This window comes from Symphalangus syndactylus, chromosome 1, assembly GCF_028878055.3.
Source record: "Symphalangus syndactylus isolate Jambi chromosome 1, NHGRI_mSymSyn1-v2.1_pri, whole genome shotgun sequence".
Lineage (NCBI taxonomy): Eukaryota > Metazoa > Chordata > Mammalia > Primates > Hylobatidae > Symphalangus > Symphalangus syndactylus.
In genome coordinates this window covers 113,569,228-113,585,646 of record NC_072423.2, presented here as the reverse complement: position 1 = coordinate 113,585,646, position 16,419 = coordinate 113,569,228, and the positions used below count along the sequence as shown (strand labels likewise).

The following is a 16,419-nucleotide window of genomic DNA, read 5'->3' as shown; positions in this document are numbered from 1 at the left end:
TAGCCCCTCTGCCCACCTCCAGCCGGCCGCTGCTCCGCCCCACCACGATGAGGTTGCCCTGCAGCTCCAAGCTCCAGATGGAACCCTCCGCACTGGGGGCCCAGGCGAGGGAAGGGGAGCCTTTCTCGGGGGAGCCACCCTCGTCCTCAGCGGCCTGGGGCAGCACCGGCCCAGGCGAGGGTGGGCGCAGGGCCGGTGTGCAGACGGCCACCAGCCCCTCCTCCTGGTATACCCGCTGCACCAGGCAGCTGAAGTCATAGCCTGGCGAGTCCCGAGCGCGGCCACAGACCGCCCGGTGCCGGGGCTCGGGCTGAGTGGGCTGTGAGGACCGAGGCTGCGCCGAAAAGTTGGTGTCAATTAAGCAGGTGAGGTCAGGCTGGTCCCCGAAGAGGGAAGGCGGCGGAGGGCCCCTGGGGCGGTGTCTCAGGGGGGGGTGGTGTCTCAGGGGAGGGCTGTCCCCAGGTTCCTCTGGGCCAGCCTTCCCACCATCTGAAAGTCGTTCCCAGCTCTCCTGAGCCTCAAGCCCGCTGCCCACGCCACTGTCCCGGCGCTGCCTGCTGGGGGCCAGGAGGGCGAAGTGAGAGGGGGCACAGGGGAGAGGGGTGAGAGGGGGTGTGGGGGAGGGGGGCAGGGAAGAAGTGAGAGGGGGCGGGGGAGTGAGAAGTGGCAAGGGAAAAGGGGGTGGGGGAAGAGAGGGGGTGGGGGAAGAGAGGGGGTGGGGGAAGAGGGGTGGGGGAAGAGAGGGGGTGGGGGAAGAGAGGGGGTGGGGGAAGAGAGGGGGTGGGGGAAGAGGGGGGTGCGGGGGGCAGAGGGGGTGCGGGGGGGGAGAGGGGGTGCGGGGGGGGAGAGGGGGGTGCGGGGGGGGAGAGGGGGTGCGGGGGGGAGAGGGGCTACGGGGGGGAGAGGGGGTGCGGGGGGGAGAGGGGGTGCGGGGGGGAGAGGGGGTGCGGGGGGGAGAGGGGGTGCAGGGTGGCGGGAGGGGGTGCGGGGAGGAGAGAGGGGGCCTGGAGGGGTTGGGGGATACCTCGAAGAAAGGAGGGGAGATACGTGGCGGCGGGGGGGTGGGGTGAGGGGAGTTGGGGGGGCACAAAGGAGGAAAGGGCAGCCGCACCTACCCTGGGCGCGGAATGCGCGTGAGGCAATCCCCGGTCTGCGCGTCCCACACGCAGACGTGGCCTGCTAGGCAACAGCTCACCAGCAGCATGCCGTCGCTGGCCAGGCACTCGATGTCCTGCGGGAGCCCGGTGTTGGTATAGGTCAGGCCCCGGCCCTCCTCCGCCCAGCCGCTGTGCCCCTGCTCACCATGAGGTGGCCACGCAGCACCAGCGGCACGATCTCCGTCTCGGGTGGCGCATAGCCATAGTCGTCGCAGGGCAGCTCCCCGCGCCTCCGCCGCCCAGGCCCGCCGCCCGGCTGCCCATAGTTGCGTGGGCACAGCACGCGGTAGAGGCAGAGGAGCAGCAGCACCAGCACGATGCCCGCGGCCAGGCCCAGCGCCGCCACTCTGCACAGGAGGGCAGACTGCTGTGAGACACACCTCACAGCCTGTCCCCTCCCCTCCTCCCTCTCCCCTACTCTTGCCCATCCGTCCCCCTCCCCGAACTCTATCCCACTCCACCCCACCCAGCAGCCTTACTTGTACAGCGTGACATCTCCATGGGCCTGCACCCCACCTGGGCCCTTGGGTCCCGCTTCCCAGTGCCCAGCAGGTACAGGCCCCGGTGGAGGCCAGGCACTGCGGCCGTCCTGAGGGTGCCGGCCCTCCAGAGCCTCCCTCGGGTTCAGGCGGAGCGTGACTGGGATGACGGGCAGCAGGCTGATGTACCTGGATCCGGACAGTGGGCAGCCTCAGTGGGGGGCCTCCCAGGGCTTCCTCCTGCTGTGCCCGCCAGCCAGTCCTCTCCCTCCTCCCCAGGCAGGCCTCAGCTCCACCGGCCAGACTCCCAGCATGGAGGTTGGGGACAGAGGTAGGTCCCTCCCCAGCCCAGTTTAGCAGCCAACCTTGCTGTCCCAGATGCCAGCACCCAAGCAGCCCTGGTGGCCGTGTGGGGTATCTCCCTCCCCACTCCTGGCACAGGTGGGTGGTCTCATTCTGGTGAGGGCTGGCAGCCACCGGTGACTCCTCAGAGCAACCTGGGACTCCTCTCTTGGGTTATAGCTGCCTAGACCACCAGTTCCCACCTCACAACCTTATGAATTGTTTTAATTATTTGCATAATTCAAACCTATGGGCCTCCTGCATTGGGGAAAGGGGATGGTGAGTTGACACCATCAAGTGAGGTGGCACCTGGCACGGCCCAGCTCACCTCTTGGCCAGTGTGATGTTGTAATAGCTGAAGAGTGTCGGCCAGTGGCGGAAGGACAATTTCCTCCAAAGTTCCTCATCCTCAGGCCCCCAGGTTACCTCTGGGACTGGGCTGTCATGGACAACCTCTGCTGGACCTCCACGCTCAGGTGACTCGCCTGGCGACGTCTGGTTCTCAGGTAGCTTAGGGGCATCAGGTGGGAAGATGGAGAAGGCAGGGTCCGGGTGGCTGGCAGGCAGCATGCCACTAGGCACGGGCATGGGAGCCAGGGCTCCCTCACCCAGTGGGCTCTGTTCCGTCACCTGGGCAGCGAGGTAGGTGCGCAGCCCTGCTGGGTCTGTGTATACCAGGATGCCAATCCAGACAACGGTGCCAGCCTGCAGTGGGGCAGGGGGTACTCAGTGGGAGGAATGGGCCCTAACCCCCAGCAGCTTCGGCCCTCATGCTGAGACGAAGCAGCACAGGGACCTCAGGCCTGGGGATGGAGAGAGGACACAGGCCCCACTGTGTCCTTTCCTCCTGCGTCTCCAAGTCCTCCTGCTAACACCTGCCAACACTTGCCGCTGGAGGGGCCTGCTTCCCTTTCCACAGTTAGAGGCTGAGTTTCTTGGCCTGGAAATACACTGAAGCACCCTGAGGTTTGACACAGAATGTCCCCGCCCCTAATCTCCACCTCAGCTGGGGCCAGAAAGCTGCTACCATTCCTATGGTCAGAGGGCCAGCTGCCTGACCTGCTCCAGAGTCCCCCAGAGGTCCTAGTCCCAGGGGGCCTCAGCCTTCCTCCCATCTGACTTCAGCTCCCTGGAAGAGGCACTGCTGCCCCACGGCCAGCCCGGCCCAGCTGGTGACTGATTTTGCCCAGCACTTTCCAGTGTCTGCACAACATGCAGCGGCTGATGAACCCGACCCAGGGAAATGTGGTGGCCACAAGTGGGTCCATCTCAGAGCACTCAATTAACAGGCTCCTGTCCTGGGCCACTCTGGGGAGAGGATGGCTCCTGTACCTGAGAGCCCTGGAGCTGCTTCTCCCACAGGCTTGTCTCCTCAGAAGCCACCAGGGTCTGGGCAGGGAGGACACAACGGGCAGCTCCCCAGAGCCAGGCTTCCAGGGGCCACCAGGGCCTGAGGAATACCCCTCATCACTCTAAGGCCAAATGCAGCACCACAAGGGGCCTGGAGTGCCGGCCCTCCAGAAGAGGGCAGGGCAGGGGTGGCAGGTACCATGATGAGGCGCTGTGCCAGGCGGGTGCGGGCCAGGAAGTAGACAACACGCAGCCTCTTGGGGAGCCGCAGGTTTCGGAAGGAAGACGGCTGCAACGTGATGGTGTGGGGTGTGGACGGCCGCACAGCCAGCTGCCGCTCGTAGCGCGTTGGCTGTCCCACTGGCTTGGCTGAGGGCAGGCAGGCCTCAGGGGGCAGCCGCTTGTTCAGGTCCGCTAGCTGTTGGGGGCACAGTGGTCAGGGCCTGAGTCCACCATCCAGAGGCTGCCCGCACAGGACTGCTGCCCTGCCCGAGGTCTACCCCCTTCTCACCCAGGACTCCCTCAGTACAGCCAGGGCTGAGGAGGCAGGCAGGGCAGGGCTCAGCCCACTCCTACCTCCATCCGGCGAATGTCAATGGACAGGACAGTGGTGAAAAACAGCATCTGAAGGAAGAAGTCAGACACCAGCCCCACGACGGCAAAGAGACAGAACTCCTGGAATCAGAGCACATGGAGGCGGGGGGTGCCGTGACCTCACTGTCCTAGCCCTAGAGGAGCAGTGCCCGGACTGCAGCCACCTCAGAACCGGCAGGGCAGCAGCAGGCAGGGCACAGCAGAGATGAAGAGAGATGCTGGTTGATCCTCAGCTCACATACCACCAGCAGCTCACCCTGTCTCCACCAGGGGGCAGCAGAAACCCTCACACTTCAGAAAGGGCTGAAAGGGAAGGGGGAGTACCTTCCCTGAATCTTCCGGTCCCCCTAGAGAGGACTGAAGGCCTGATCCAACCTGGAAATCTCTAAGCCCCACCAGCCTGCTCCCCAAAAAGTCCTTCCCCACTGAGCCCCTGCCCTGCTCATGCATCACCAACCCAGCTAGAGCCCAGGCCTGATTCAGGGGCTCTCAGAAAGGTTCTCAGCCAGCAACTGCCCCGGAACAATGAAGAGAGAGAGGGATTAATTCTCCTCTAAAACTGAAAAAGGGTGAGCTCTCTGCTCTCCAAGCTCTGTCAGCAGACAAAATTTTCTGAGATGTCGGTGTTGAGACCTCTAGCACATCACCACAGTGCTACTCGGATCTGGGGTAAGATCATGGGGTGCAGATAGTGGCACAGTGGTTGTCTCAGCTCTAACGTCCCAAGACTGTACCCTATCCTGCAGATACTACTGTTTTTCCAGGAGAAGCAGCCCATAGCCCATCTGTTCTCTGCTCATCCCCATCCCTCAGCTGGCCTGCCAGTCCTGGGGGAAAGATGGGGGAGAAAAGATGGCATCCTCCCCTTCCTGCAATTCCTTTTGGAATGGCTGGCATCAGTCTGGGGTTCCAGCTCAGTGCAGGGCCACCTCCACCTCTGCTCACAGTCCATAGCTAAGTGAGGGCACTTTGCCAAGAGCAGGGTCACTCTGGGCAATGGGTGGTGGCCCTCCCACAGGTCAGGCCAGGCAAGGCCATGTGTCTGGCGACTGCAGCATGGGCCAGGGCCAAGGGAGGACACCGGAGGAAGGGTCTAGGAACCCCACGGTGCTTCTCCCTCAGAAATGGGAAACAGGTGTGACAAACTGCACAGCCAGTCCCCAGCTCCTGCCATGCCCTTGCAGCCTCCTCCTGCCACTTGGCTGAAGGGGAGGCAGGCAGGGAGGGGTAGGAAGACAGGGTCAAGGGCAGAGTCTGCCTGGCTAGGCGCTCAATCTCGGAACCCAGCCAGGGTTTGCTGAGCACTTCTGAGCCAGGCATGCCAGGGGCCATCTGTGTGCTGTAGTGATCCGCTTGCCAGGCAAAGAGGTCCCACCTCAGAGGCAAGGATGCCTGTGCTGAAGAGGGAAGCACCCTACCCATGGCTGCACAGCTGGGGAGCAGAGCAGTTGCTTCCATGCTCATCCAGGTGGCAGGCCTTGGGGCCTTACCTGGATGGCGGGCACTAGGGTGAAGTAGCCAATGAGGATGATGCCCAGCTCTGTGGCCATGTTCTTCATGATGGACCAGCTCTCACTGCTTAGGCCTGCAGAGGACAGCAACAGGGCACAGGGCAGCACGTGGCCACTCTGCGACATGACTCACACAACCTCATGGGCCTCGGAGTGGCAGAGGCATGGGGAGGCCCCCCAGCCCTTTGAAGCAGCCATTCCACCAAAGCACCCTAACCCTGAGCGTCCTGCTAATGCCCAGACTTTAAGGGGCCATCACCACCACACAGCTGCTACAGGAAATGGGTGTTTGCAGCCTGGAGGGTACAGGGGAGAGCTATAATCATCAAAAGAGGGAAGAAGCAGAGTGTGGAGATGAGAAAATCCATGAGGAAAGCCAAGTGCCACCCACTTCAACCACATCCAACCTCCGCATGTGGTTCTTGTCTGGTCTGCACGGGCCAGCATGACAGTGTGCCCACCAGCCACATGGTAGAAGCACTCGGTGGGTGGAGGACCTGGCTGCCTTATTCCTCAAGCCCCTTCCTGTGGTGAGCCCTGATCCCACACTATCACACTGTCGCATGTCTAAGGCTCTGTGCTCCTACTGGGTAAGGACCATTTCGCCCCATCTCTTCCTAACTCCATATCCAGCACAGGGCCTGGCTTATCACAGAGGCTCACAGAGGTCTGCTGGATGAATGGATGGCTGCCTACAGCCCCATTCCTCACAGACATGGGGTGACGAGGAGGAAGAGGCTCAAGTGACCAGGCCTCCAAGGCCAGGCTCTCCCTTTTCTCATTTTCCCTAGAACCCCAGATCACCAGCTTCTACCAGCAGGGCCAGAGGGAGCTTTTCTGGCAGCCGTGAAGGCAGCATCTCTGAAATTGCCAGCCCCCAGGGCTTGGGCCTAGTGTGCTGGAGTGAGGCAGTAAGAGAAAATACTAGGTGCTAAACTCCCCAGACAGAAAGCCACCACCAAACACAAGCCCCACCCACACTGAAGTACAGTGGTGTGATCACGGCTCACTGCAGCTCTGACCTCCCAGGCTCAAGCAATCCTCCTGCCTCAGCCTCTTGAGTAGGAGGGACCACAGGTGCATGCCACTATGCCCTGCTAATTTTTGTATCTTTTGTAGACATGGGGTTTCACCATGTTACCCAGGCTGTTCTTGAACTCCTGGGCTCAAGTGATCCACCTGCCTCAGCCTCCCAAAGTGCTGGGATTACAGGTGTGAGCCATGGCACCCAGCCTGGTTTGCCTTCTTACTGACACATGAACCAGGATGAAGTGCAGTCCAGTGGCCCCATGGCTCCCCAGGGCACACACTCAAGAGCTGCCAGGGCCCAGCAGCCCACTGCATATTATGCCGGAGGCAAGAGCCAGGGACATTTCAGGGGCTCTGTTTGCTCACAGAGCGTTAACAGCAAGAGGAACAGGCCCCTCTCCAGCCCCTCCTGCAGCCCTCTGCCCAACTCTCCCACTGCGTTACCTTGGGCGATCCGCAGCTTCACCTCCAGGTCTACCGGGGTTGAGACCACAGACTTGGTGAGCACCAACACATTCTCTAACCCAATAACCACCACAAGGTAGGGGAAAATCTCGCTGGGGACAGAGAAGGAGAAGGTGAGGACAGTGTTGTGGTGGTTCCCAACAGACTTGGGCCCTCGGGAAGGCTGTGGGGTTTCCAGCCTGTCACGGGGGCTGCTGAGTGACTCCCACAAGCGCTGGGCAGAAACTCTCCCTTGTCCACCTCACCCAACAAGACCTGCATCTACACAGCACTCAGCTTTCAGGCAGGCTCCAGAGCCTTGCAGAGGGGCCAGCAGCCATCCTGTCTCTAGCCATCCAGCACAGGAGGGCTGGAAGAGGTCCCTCAGGGAGAGCTGTGCAGCGCCACCGCTAGACCACACTTCTGCCCGCCCTTCCCAGGAGAAGACTGCTGGCTAAAGACAATGACCGCTGCCAAGACCCACACCAGTAACTCTGGGCGGACCCATCACAGCTAAATGCAAGGAGATGAAACCACCCTGAAGGCCCACTCACCTTTGTTGAGAGCTGTGTGTGGAGAAGAACAACTGTTCCTACAGAAAGCTCTACCAGCTGTCTGAGCCCACCATCCCACACTCCCTGCAGCAAACCCTAAGAAAGTCTATGTGCGAGGAATGCCAGCCGAGTTATACCTTGCAGGACCTCTGCTTTGGAGCCGAAGGAAGGGAGGGCCCTGTGGAGGGTACGACAGAAGGTATGGGGGAGGGTGGTGTTTAACACCGTCAGGCTCAGGAAAGGGAGCAGGTATCTAAGAGCAAGGGAACTACCAGAAACAAAACACGATGTCGCTTTTCATACAACCAGCCTGATGGGCCAAGGTGGGGGACAGGCCAATCCATAATCCATTAATAACCATTAATAGACAGGCAGGCAGGCCCAGCCAGAGCCAAGATCAAAGCCTGAGGACAAGCCGAGGGAAGGGCTTCCAGACTAAGGTTGAGAGAGGAGTGGCAAGGGGAAAGCAAACATCAGTGAAAAAGGCGACAAATTACAGTGTGTCCACATCTTCCAAAGAGCTTCCTCTAAAATGACCTATTTCATTAGGCATTTACATGTTCTAATCATGAAAAAAAAGAAACATTCTCTTCTCTATCTCACACCTCCAGTGGCTTAAGCCATCAAGCTGCAGTGTGTGCGGTGTGTGTATATAGAATAGATAAACACAGACACAAAAACCCGACTACACACATGCAATACATACTCATGTATACACAAACATACCAACACACACCCCATATATACACACCCAGCCCACAAATACACACTTTTGTACATATGGACACTCACTATAGCCAGATATGCTATATACAAACACAAGTATGAATACAAGCCAGACAAAGAAGAGGAAGAAAATGTACCTCTTAAATGTCAAAAACAACAACGTGAAGACGTGAGGTCACAGCAAAGTCCAGGGAAGGCCAAGTACCCAGAAGTGCAAGGCTCTCTGGCCTGAGCCCACCCCTGTGGCCCAGTGGAGCCTGCTGGGGACCTACCCGCCATTGAGGGTGGGCGTCAGGCCGAAGAGTGTGCAGAGTCCCACAGACATGAGCAGCGAGCTGAGCACTGTGACCACGGCAGCCAGGGCCAGCCCCCACTTGGACTTGACCATGTCGATCTTCCCTGGAGGGCAGAGAGGGCATATCAGGGCGGTCCCTCCCCCAGCCCCCGGCCCACTGGGGTTCCCCGGAGTAGGTTGCCCTGACAGTCGAGGAAGGGAAAACTCCTGGTTTCACCAAAGGAAAGGGACAGGCACAAGCACTTCCCAGTGTCATGGACATAGTACACTTTTTAGGAACCCTAATTCAGGAAGGGGCTGAAAGTGGGAAGAGCCCCAGCCCCACCCAAGCTCCTAAGACCCTGCTGGGGGACGAAGCCCTACTCTGACGACCACCAGGTGTGTTCTATCTCTCTACCCCAAGCCACCTCCAGAGGCAGGGAAGCAGGTGACATGGAAATGCCCGTTTAGCTTGGAGAAAGCCCTCAGCCTCCCTGCCATGAACCTACGTGTGGAGAAGTAGATGTAGGCAAACAAGATGATGTAGGTGGTCACGAGGGGGATGAGCTCAGCGACACCAATCTCCTCCTTGAAGTGCACGTGGACCAGGCTCTCTGCCCGAAGGCTGCAGTTGGGGCTGGGGTGCAGAAGCATCAGGCGGGCACGCAGGCTGCCCAGGAACCTGGTCAAGGAGCAGGGTGGGGGTAGATGGAAGTGTTGCTCTTGGTTCCGGGGACAAAGACAATCCCTGGACAGAGGATCCATCAGGACCTCCCTCCTGCCCCTGTGTTGGAAGGAAACTTCTCTATGGTGCCTGAGCTTCTCTGTAGTCTCCAGGGGCACTGGGAAAATCACAAAGGGGACAAAGTTTTCTCAGGAGCTCCCCGTGCCTTTCTCAGTCTCCCTTTCCGGACCTACTCCAACACTCTCTTTTTTATTTGTTTGTTTGTTTATTTATTTATTTTTTATTTTTTGAGACAGAGTCTCACTGTCACCCAGGCTGGAGTGCAGTGGCGCCATCTGGGCTCACTGCAAGCTCCGCCTCCCAGGTTCACGCCATACGCCATCCTCCTGCCTCAGCCTCCCGAGTAGCTGGAACTACAGGCACCCGCCACCACACCCGGCTAATTTTTTGTATTTTTAGTAGAGACGGGGTTTCACTGTGTTAGCCAGGATGGTCTTACCTCCTGACCTCATGATCCACCCGCCTCGGCCTCCCAAAGTCTGGGATTACAGGCGTGAGCCACCGCGCCCGGCCTCCAACACTCTTGATTGTCAGAGGCCTAGGAGAGCTGATCAGAAGCACCTCGAGTGCCCTTGCCAATTGGGGAGCTGCCTGCAGTGCCCCACTGGGAAGGACTCAGGCCATACAGGGCTCAGTAGTAACCAGCTGGGGATGACTGCCCTAGGCTCAAGAGAGACCAGAGGAGGCACCAGGACAGTGAGACCGCCAGCCCTGCCTTAGTCCCCTATGCTTAACCAGCTGTCAGGTCATCTCCATTAAAATGTGGTAGACAGCATCATCTAGTCTGAGGGATGTAAACATTGAACAGGAGGCCTGGAAACTCTCCAAGTTTCCAGGGGGCATTCAGAACACTCTAACCAGAAGGGGGACTAATCAAAGCCTCATGTCACCCAGCAAACCAGTCAAGAGCCCAGGGTGCTGTCAATCTTACTTGGCATGGTAGTGCTGGAAGACCAGGGTGATGGTGTAAGAGACCATCCTCTTCCTGGTGTAGAGGCTCACCCCGCTGTACTTCCCGGGAACACCAAACAACAAGTCTGCAAGCAGAAACCAGCAGGTACTGACAAAGAAATGACAGCTACTGCAGAGCCACCGAGGACCCCTTTTTCACCCCCACCCTGGGAAACAAAGGGTAAACCCTGATCTGCCTAAGCACACATCAAAAAGACAGTGACCAATGGGCACCCTTGCAGATCTGAAGGGAACTTGTACTGGGGCTACCTTTGAGCGTGGCTGAAGTCTGCAGGGTTTTAGGCTCGTGCTGGTGGATGGTCCCAATGATGTCAGGATCAGCATGGAAGCGTTCCCGGTCATTCTGCCAGAAGTTCCCAGGGGACAGCAGCAGGCATCCATGCTCAGGGAGTAGGTTCCTGAGCTTCCTGAGGCCTGGCAGCAGGTCGGTCACTTGCAGACACAACTCCTCCAAGCTCCTGGTCCCAGAGCTGTGCAGGAGACAGGAAAAGGCACCTGCTGTGTCTGCCACCACAGGGCAGACCTGCTGTACTTAGGGGACGTCCTCTGTCTGTTCTTCAATGCCCCATATTTGCTCTCTGGTATCACCAAAGAGCCTAACCACTAGGGCGGCAGGGGGAAGTACTTCCAGGTGGCCAATAACCTAACCATGTGGCTGTCTGACTTTCAAAGTGCATCTGAAGCTCAAAAGCCCATCAGCTCTGAGGACCGGCAAGTGTACTATAAGAGCATACACAACCCCGCCCACTAAAACACCCTGGCCAGTTCAGTGGATGAGCAGGGACTGGGGTAAATTAGGGGCTTCATTTAGTTTACCAAAATATCTGTCAATGCCACTAGCTAACTAAAACCTGGCAGTGATGCAGCTTGCCAATTACCCACATTGTATGCCAAGCCAGCATAACCCAGGGACCCACTGATAGGCAGGGGAGCACGACCTGGGCTGGGGCTTCAGAAGGTACCCCCGGGTAGAGCTTGCTTCTTGTCGGCAGAAACACCACCATTACATTCACACCATAACCCACAGGCAGGAAGCCATGTGGGTCATGAGTCAGCTCAGTGGACACTGACTCCATCTGAGATGTAAGGATGAGACTCAAGGCTGTGTGTGTGCCATCTGCATAGGTCCAAGGGGAATGCAGCCACTGTAGACCCACAAGGATGTTGAGAAATTCAAGGCTAGCTCACCCTCCATCCTTCTTGCTTGTTCTATCTCTGCAGAGCTGACTGGCACACTGCAGTTACATTGAGGACTGTAACTCTCCCTTCAGTACAGAATGGGATTCAGGGAGGCCAGGGTCCCTGAGAGGGGTACCTGTCTCTCAGCACGTGGTTCCGGATCTCCTCCACCAGTTGGAATGCCCGGGACAAAGGTGAACGAAATACATCTACTGCCAGGAGGTTCTTGTGCCAGGGAAACACTGAGGACTTCACAAATATCTGCTGGACATAAGCCACCGGGGCACCCACATACTGCAGAAGAAATGAGGGAGGGCAGAAAGGACAGCTGAGCACAGGAGGAAGAAACACGGTCCAATTCAAGGGATGTAATGGGCATTGGAAACCCTGCCCCACAGAGTTAAAGAAACCAATGACTAACACAAGTTCTTGAGTTTGCACGATGGCAGATAAGAAAAGAAACAATTTGCTGAAACCCAGAAACTCCCTCCACTTATGAGATAAAAGAACTGGCTGAAATAAGCTGGAACCAAGATGGCCGACTGGAGTTGTGCAGAATGAGCTTGCCGATGTCACAGCCTGAATTTCCACTGCATGTTTCATACTAACTCCCCCAGAACTTGCACATGGGACCTGTGAGGTGGCATCAAGAGACAACTGGGCATGCTCAAGGACTTCCCAGAAATCCCCCTTCCTTCCACCAATCATCTGCTAATCCTAGTATCCACCCTCTAAACCTTTTCTAATAAAAGTACTGCCTTAAAGCCAGCACAGGGAGACAGATTTGAGCTGGACTCCTGTCTCCTAGGGAGTCAACCTTCAATATAAAGCTTTTCTTTTCCCCAAATCCCGGTGTCATATTACTGGCTTCTCGCACATTGGGCAGTGAGCCTCTTTTGCTCAATAACACATCTACTATGGGCAAAGCACTGTGGGACCAGGTGTAGGCAAACTATGGCCTGTAGGACAAATCAGGGCCCATGCCTGTTTTTCTTTTTGGGAGAGGGTCTTGCTCTATTGCCCAATCATGGCTCACTGCAACCTCAATCTCCCAGGCTCAAGAGATCCTCCCACCTCAGCACCCCCACCCACCAAGTAGCTGAGACTAGAGGTGTGCACCACCACCATTCCTAATTTTCAAAAATGTTTTGTGGGGACAGGGTATCACTACGTTGCCAGGCTGGTCTCGAACTCCTGGGCTCAAGCGATCCTCCCATCCTGGCCTCCCAAAGTGCCACGCCTGGCTAACTTCTTTATTTTCTGTAGAGATGGGGTCTCACTATGTTGCCCAGGCTGGTTAGTGCCTGTTTTTCCACCTCCAATTTTTACTGAAGCACAGCCACACCCCTACCATTACTACTGTCTATGGCTGCTTTCACTCTACAACAGCAGGGTCAAATGGCTGCAACAGAGGCCGTCTGGCCCGCAAAGCCTAAATGTCTACTATCTAGCCCTTTATGGAACATGTCTGCTGACCGCACTATAGACTCTACACTCGCCAAAGCATGTAACCTGTCTTACTGATTCAGGTTTTGTCACTTGCAGCAGAGTAGCGGGTTTTGAAGATCAAAGGACCCAATTTTAAATCACAGCTTTCCAAACATACGGCCTTGAAAACACTTTTGACATCTCTGGATTTCAATTTCCTCATTGTGAAAGAGGAATAACGACATTCACCCTGCAGCATCAAGATGTATGCACACACCACACACACATATAAACAGTGTCTGAGAGATTAGCAGAAATATTAACAATGAACAATCAGGCATTTCACTTCATCTGACCCTCACAGCAGCCTGATGAGAAGCAAGGAGAGGCTCAGGCATTGTGCCTGCCTAGAGCTTCACACTCCAGGCAGGGTGGTGCAAGGACTCAAACCAAGGTCTCCTCACTAAATATCACACACTTTTCTCACTAGAATCTGCCATCTACCCTTCAAGAGCTTCACAGGGATGTAAATGACAAGAGTGTTCACATATGCAACCCTCAGTGACGGGCATGTCGCAGAGCACCCGAAAACATGCTGGGTCAGCCACGGCAGGATTACGGCCCAGAAGAAGCTGAGTGGAGCCATAAGGTTAGAAAAGAGGTAGGAGAGGGGCAGGAGGGAATGTGAGTTGCAAGGGATGCTGAGAGCACAGAAGGCCTGGACATCTGCACCAAGGAAACCTGTCAGGGGATAACAGAAGTTACAAGGAAGATGACAAGCAGGTTTAGACTGAAGCCTGACTGAGATGTCAGGATTTTAATCAGTTGACAAAGCAAAGCCCAGTGTCTCCGAGGTGAAGGGGCAACCTGATGAAAGCAGTGCCCTGGAAAGATTCCCCTGGAGTTGGTGACAACTGGAGACAAGGAAACATGGCCCTGGACAGTGGTGTACTGCGAGGCGTGGACTGAAGGGGGCAGGGCCCAGCCCAGCTGAGGGATGGGGGCTGTCTCCATGCCTGGGCTGCAGCTGGGAACTCCAAGGGGCATGCGTGTGGATGAAAGGGAGGCCATGGAACCACTCACCAATGCAGTACTCCAGCAGAAGGCCTCATCCACTTTGTCTTCTGTATCACACTCAGCCACTAGAAGCTGCTGGGAGGCACAGAGACACCTGGATGGAGCTGGTTGCCACAGGCTGTGACAAGAACAGAAGCTCACACAGGCCTGAGCAGGGAAGGAGCACTAACTTGGTAAGGAAGATGTGGGCAGAGCCCACACTCACTGTGCTGAGTGAACTCCCACAATCCCTACTTAATATTCAAGAGAGAAACGGACACGGAAACACTGGTATCTTGAGTGGGTGATGGAGGAAGTAAGGGCCAGTGGGGTCCAGATGCCCCTAGGCAAAAGACTCCTAACTAGAGAGAGGCTGTGGTAGGCAGCCTTCTAACACGGTCCCCAACAGTCCACACCTCCTGGTGCTCATGCCCTTGTGTAATCCCATCTCCTTAAGAGTGGTCTAGACCTAATGATTTGCCTCTGACAAATAAATACAGCCAAAGCGATAAGAAATCACTTTTCCAATTAGGTTACAAAAGACTATGACTCCTTCTCCCACCCTGGCCCCCTTCTTTTGGGAGCCACCACATCGTGAGCTGCTCAGGGAAGGCCTATGTGGCAAGGAATTGACGGAGGCCTTCAGCCAACGCACAGTGAGGAACTGAGATCCTCAGCCCAACAGCCTGTAAGGAACCTACCTTTAAGTGAGCTTGGAAGGGGATCCTCCCCCAGTTGACCTTTGAGATGGCAGCAGCCTTGGCTGACAGCTCTATTGTAGTCTTGTGAGAGACCCTGAGCTAAAGGACCCAGATAAGAAAACCACGGCTCAGAGAGATAAAATGAAGCATCCGAGGTCACACAGTTGATAGGCAACAGAGCCAGGATTGAAACCCAGGGCTGGGTAGCTCTGAACAATATGAGTCTCATGGAGAACAAGACACAGAAGGAAAGGCCTAGCACAAGCGGCGTGGGAGAGGAGCTGAGGTCCTGGGAGCCCTGGAGTCTCCAGCCGCCACAGTTCAGAGCATGAGGCTCCCACCCAGAGCTTCCTGGAAACCCTGTGTCCACGCTCACGCAGCCACCACAAACACTGCAATGTTGGCCATGGAAGTCCAGCATGGAACAAGCCCAGCCACCTCTGTGGACCTGCCAGCTAGGCCTTGGTGTGAGGCTCAGGTTTTCACAATGAGCTAGTCTTGGGGACCCAGGCAGTGCTGGAGACCTCAGGTTTTTGAAAAACAGAATCCTTCCTTTCTGTTTAGATAGAGCAACCTAGAGCTCCAGGTATTTTACCTTGACACCGGTGTACCCATGGGCTCCCTCAGAACAGGATGTGGAGGACTCCTGCCACTCAGCTCTTCCTAGAGAAAAGGCCTCCTGATCCTTGCCCTCCAACCCTGGTGGGCAAGGGCTGTGGTGGGAAGAGCAGGCTCAGGAGACCTGCCTGAGTTCAAATCCCAGTGCCACCACTCCCTGGCTGTGTCCCTTGGATGATGGTCTCTATAGTCTCCAAGCCTTGTCCCTTACTGAGGGAAGTAAGAATAAAACCTCAGACCTCACCAGAGCACCGTGAGGACCAAAGAAAACAACTCCTGTGAAACATCCAGATCTAGCAAAGTGTCTGAAAATATATTAGTTATATCATTTATATTATCCCTTAGAACTATGAAAACTGGAGTTGGTGTCCCATGCACAATCATCTCAGTCTACAGGTTTCTCCAAGTTCAATACGATGGGTCTTCTTATCACCACTGTCATCGAGTCATTGCCTCTAAGGGAATGGCTTCCTAATGCCTATGGAATTAAAAGTTTAAACTTCACAGATCAGGAGATTCAACTTGGTTCCACCTACCATGCTCCAGGAAAAACTGCAAACTCACTGTCTCCTAAATAAGCCACACTGTTTCTTTATTCAACAAGAAACCTTTCTTGAGCATCTACTGTGTGTAAAACATTGGAGTGTATAAACTTGAATGAAACATGACTCCAATGGGGTCGTCATGTAGAACACAGAGAAGCAGCAGAGGACATATTGCAAGGGAGCTGGGGAAAGGCTTCCTGGAGGAAGTGACTCTGAGCTGAGGTTGATAAAGCCTCAGGAGTGTACTTCTGGTGCACACCACAGGGCAGTCCAAGCACACGAATCTTCATTTTCCCCTCTGCTTGACCAGCCAGACTTGATCAATGACAATGATGACAATGGCAACAGCCACAATCATTTGTTGAATGCAAGCGATGAGCCAGGCACTGTACTAAACCCTTGTATTGTTTCACTTAATCATAAGAATGACAATGTATAAGGTAGGTATAATTATCCCATTTTATGGATGTGGAAACTAAAGCACAAGGTGATAGTAACTTGCCCAAGGTCACAGAGCTGGAAAACGTAAAGTCTCAACTGTTTCTGCTTTGTTCTTCTCTTCCTCTGGTAAAAAACATCCCTCTGCCCAGAGAGAACCGCCCTTCCCCAAGAGTGGCCACAGAGGCCAATGGTCACAGTGACAACACAGGGTGAGCCTAACTCAGAGCACAAAGACATGGCAGAACTGACTGGAGTCCTTTCTGGAGGACACATA

General features: G+C 56.0%; 1 protein-coding gene across 3 annotated transcripts in view; it reads right to left on the bottom strand.

Moving 5' to 3' along the window:
* SCAP (SREBF chaperone) overlaps positions 1-16,419 on the bottom strand; it is a 73,363-nt gene that overhangs the window by 3,166 nt on the left and 53,778 nt on the right. For 2 of the 3 annotated variants that reach the window (XM_055279356.2, XM_063609462.1), the window contains exons 4-17: positions 11,493-11,650; positions 10,427-10,647; positions 10,137-10,242; positions 8,970-9,142; positions 8,459-8,585; positions 6,907-7,019; positions 5,413-5,507; positions 3,905-4,003; positions 3,528-3,746; positions 2,307-2,683; positions 1,637-1,825; positions 1,303-1,504; positions 1,116-1,231; positions 17-554 (exon numbers count right to left, since the gene is read on the bottom strand). In XM_055279356.2, the coding sequence (XP_055135331.1) occupies positions 17-554; positions 1,116-1,231; positions 1,303-1,504; positions 1,637-1,825; positions 2,307-2,683; positions 3,528-3,746; positions 3,905-4,003; positions 5,413-5,507; positions 6,907-7,019; positions 8,459-8,585; positions 8,970-9,142; positions 10,137-10,242; positions 10,427-10,647; positions 11,493-11,650 (2,733 nt within the window). Of the gene's footprint in view, positions 1-16; positions 558-1,115; positions 1,232-1,302; positions 1,505-1,636; positions 1,826-2,306; positions 2,684-3,527; positions 3,747-3,904; positions 4,004-5,412; positions 5,508-6,906; positions 7,020-8,458; positions 8,586-8,969; positions 9,143-10,136; positions 10,243-10,426; positions 10,648-11,492; positions 11,651-16,419 lie in introns of all 3 variants that reach the window. The other variant, XM_055279347.2, reaches the window with a different exon arrangement.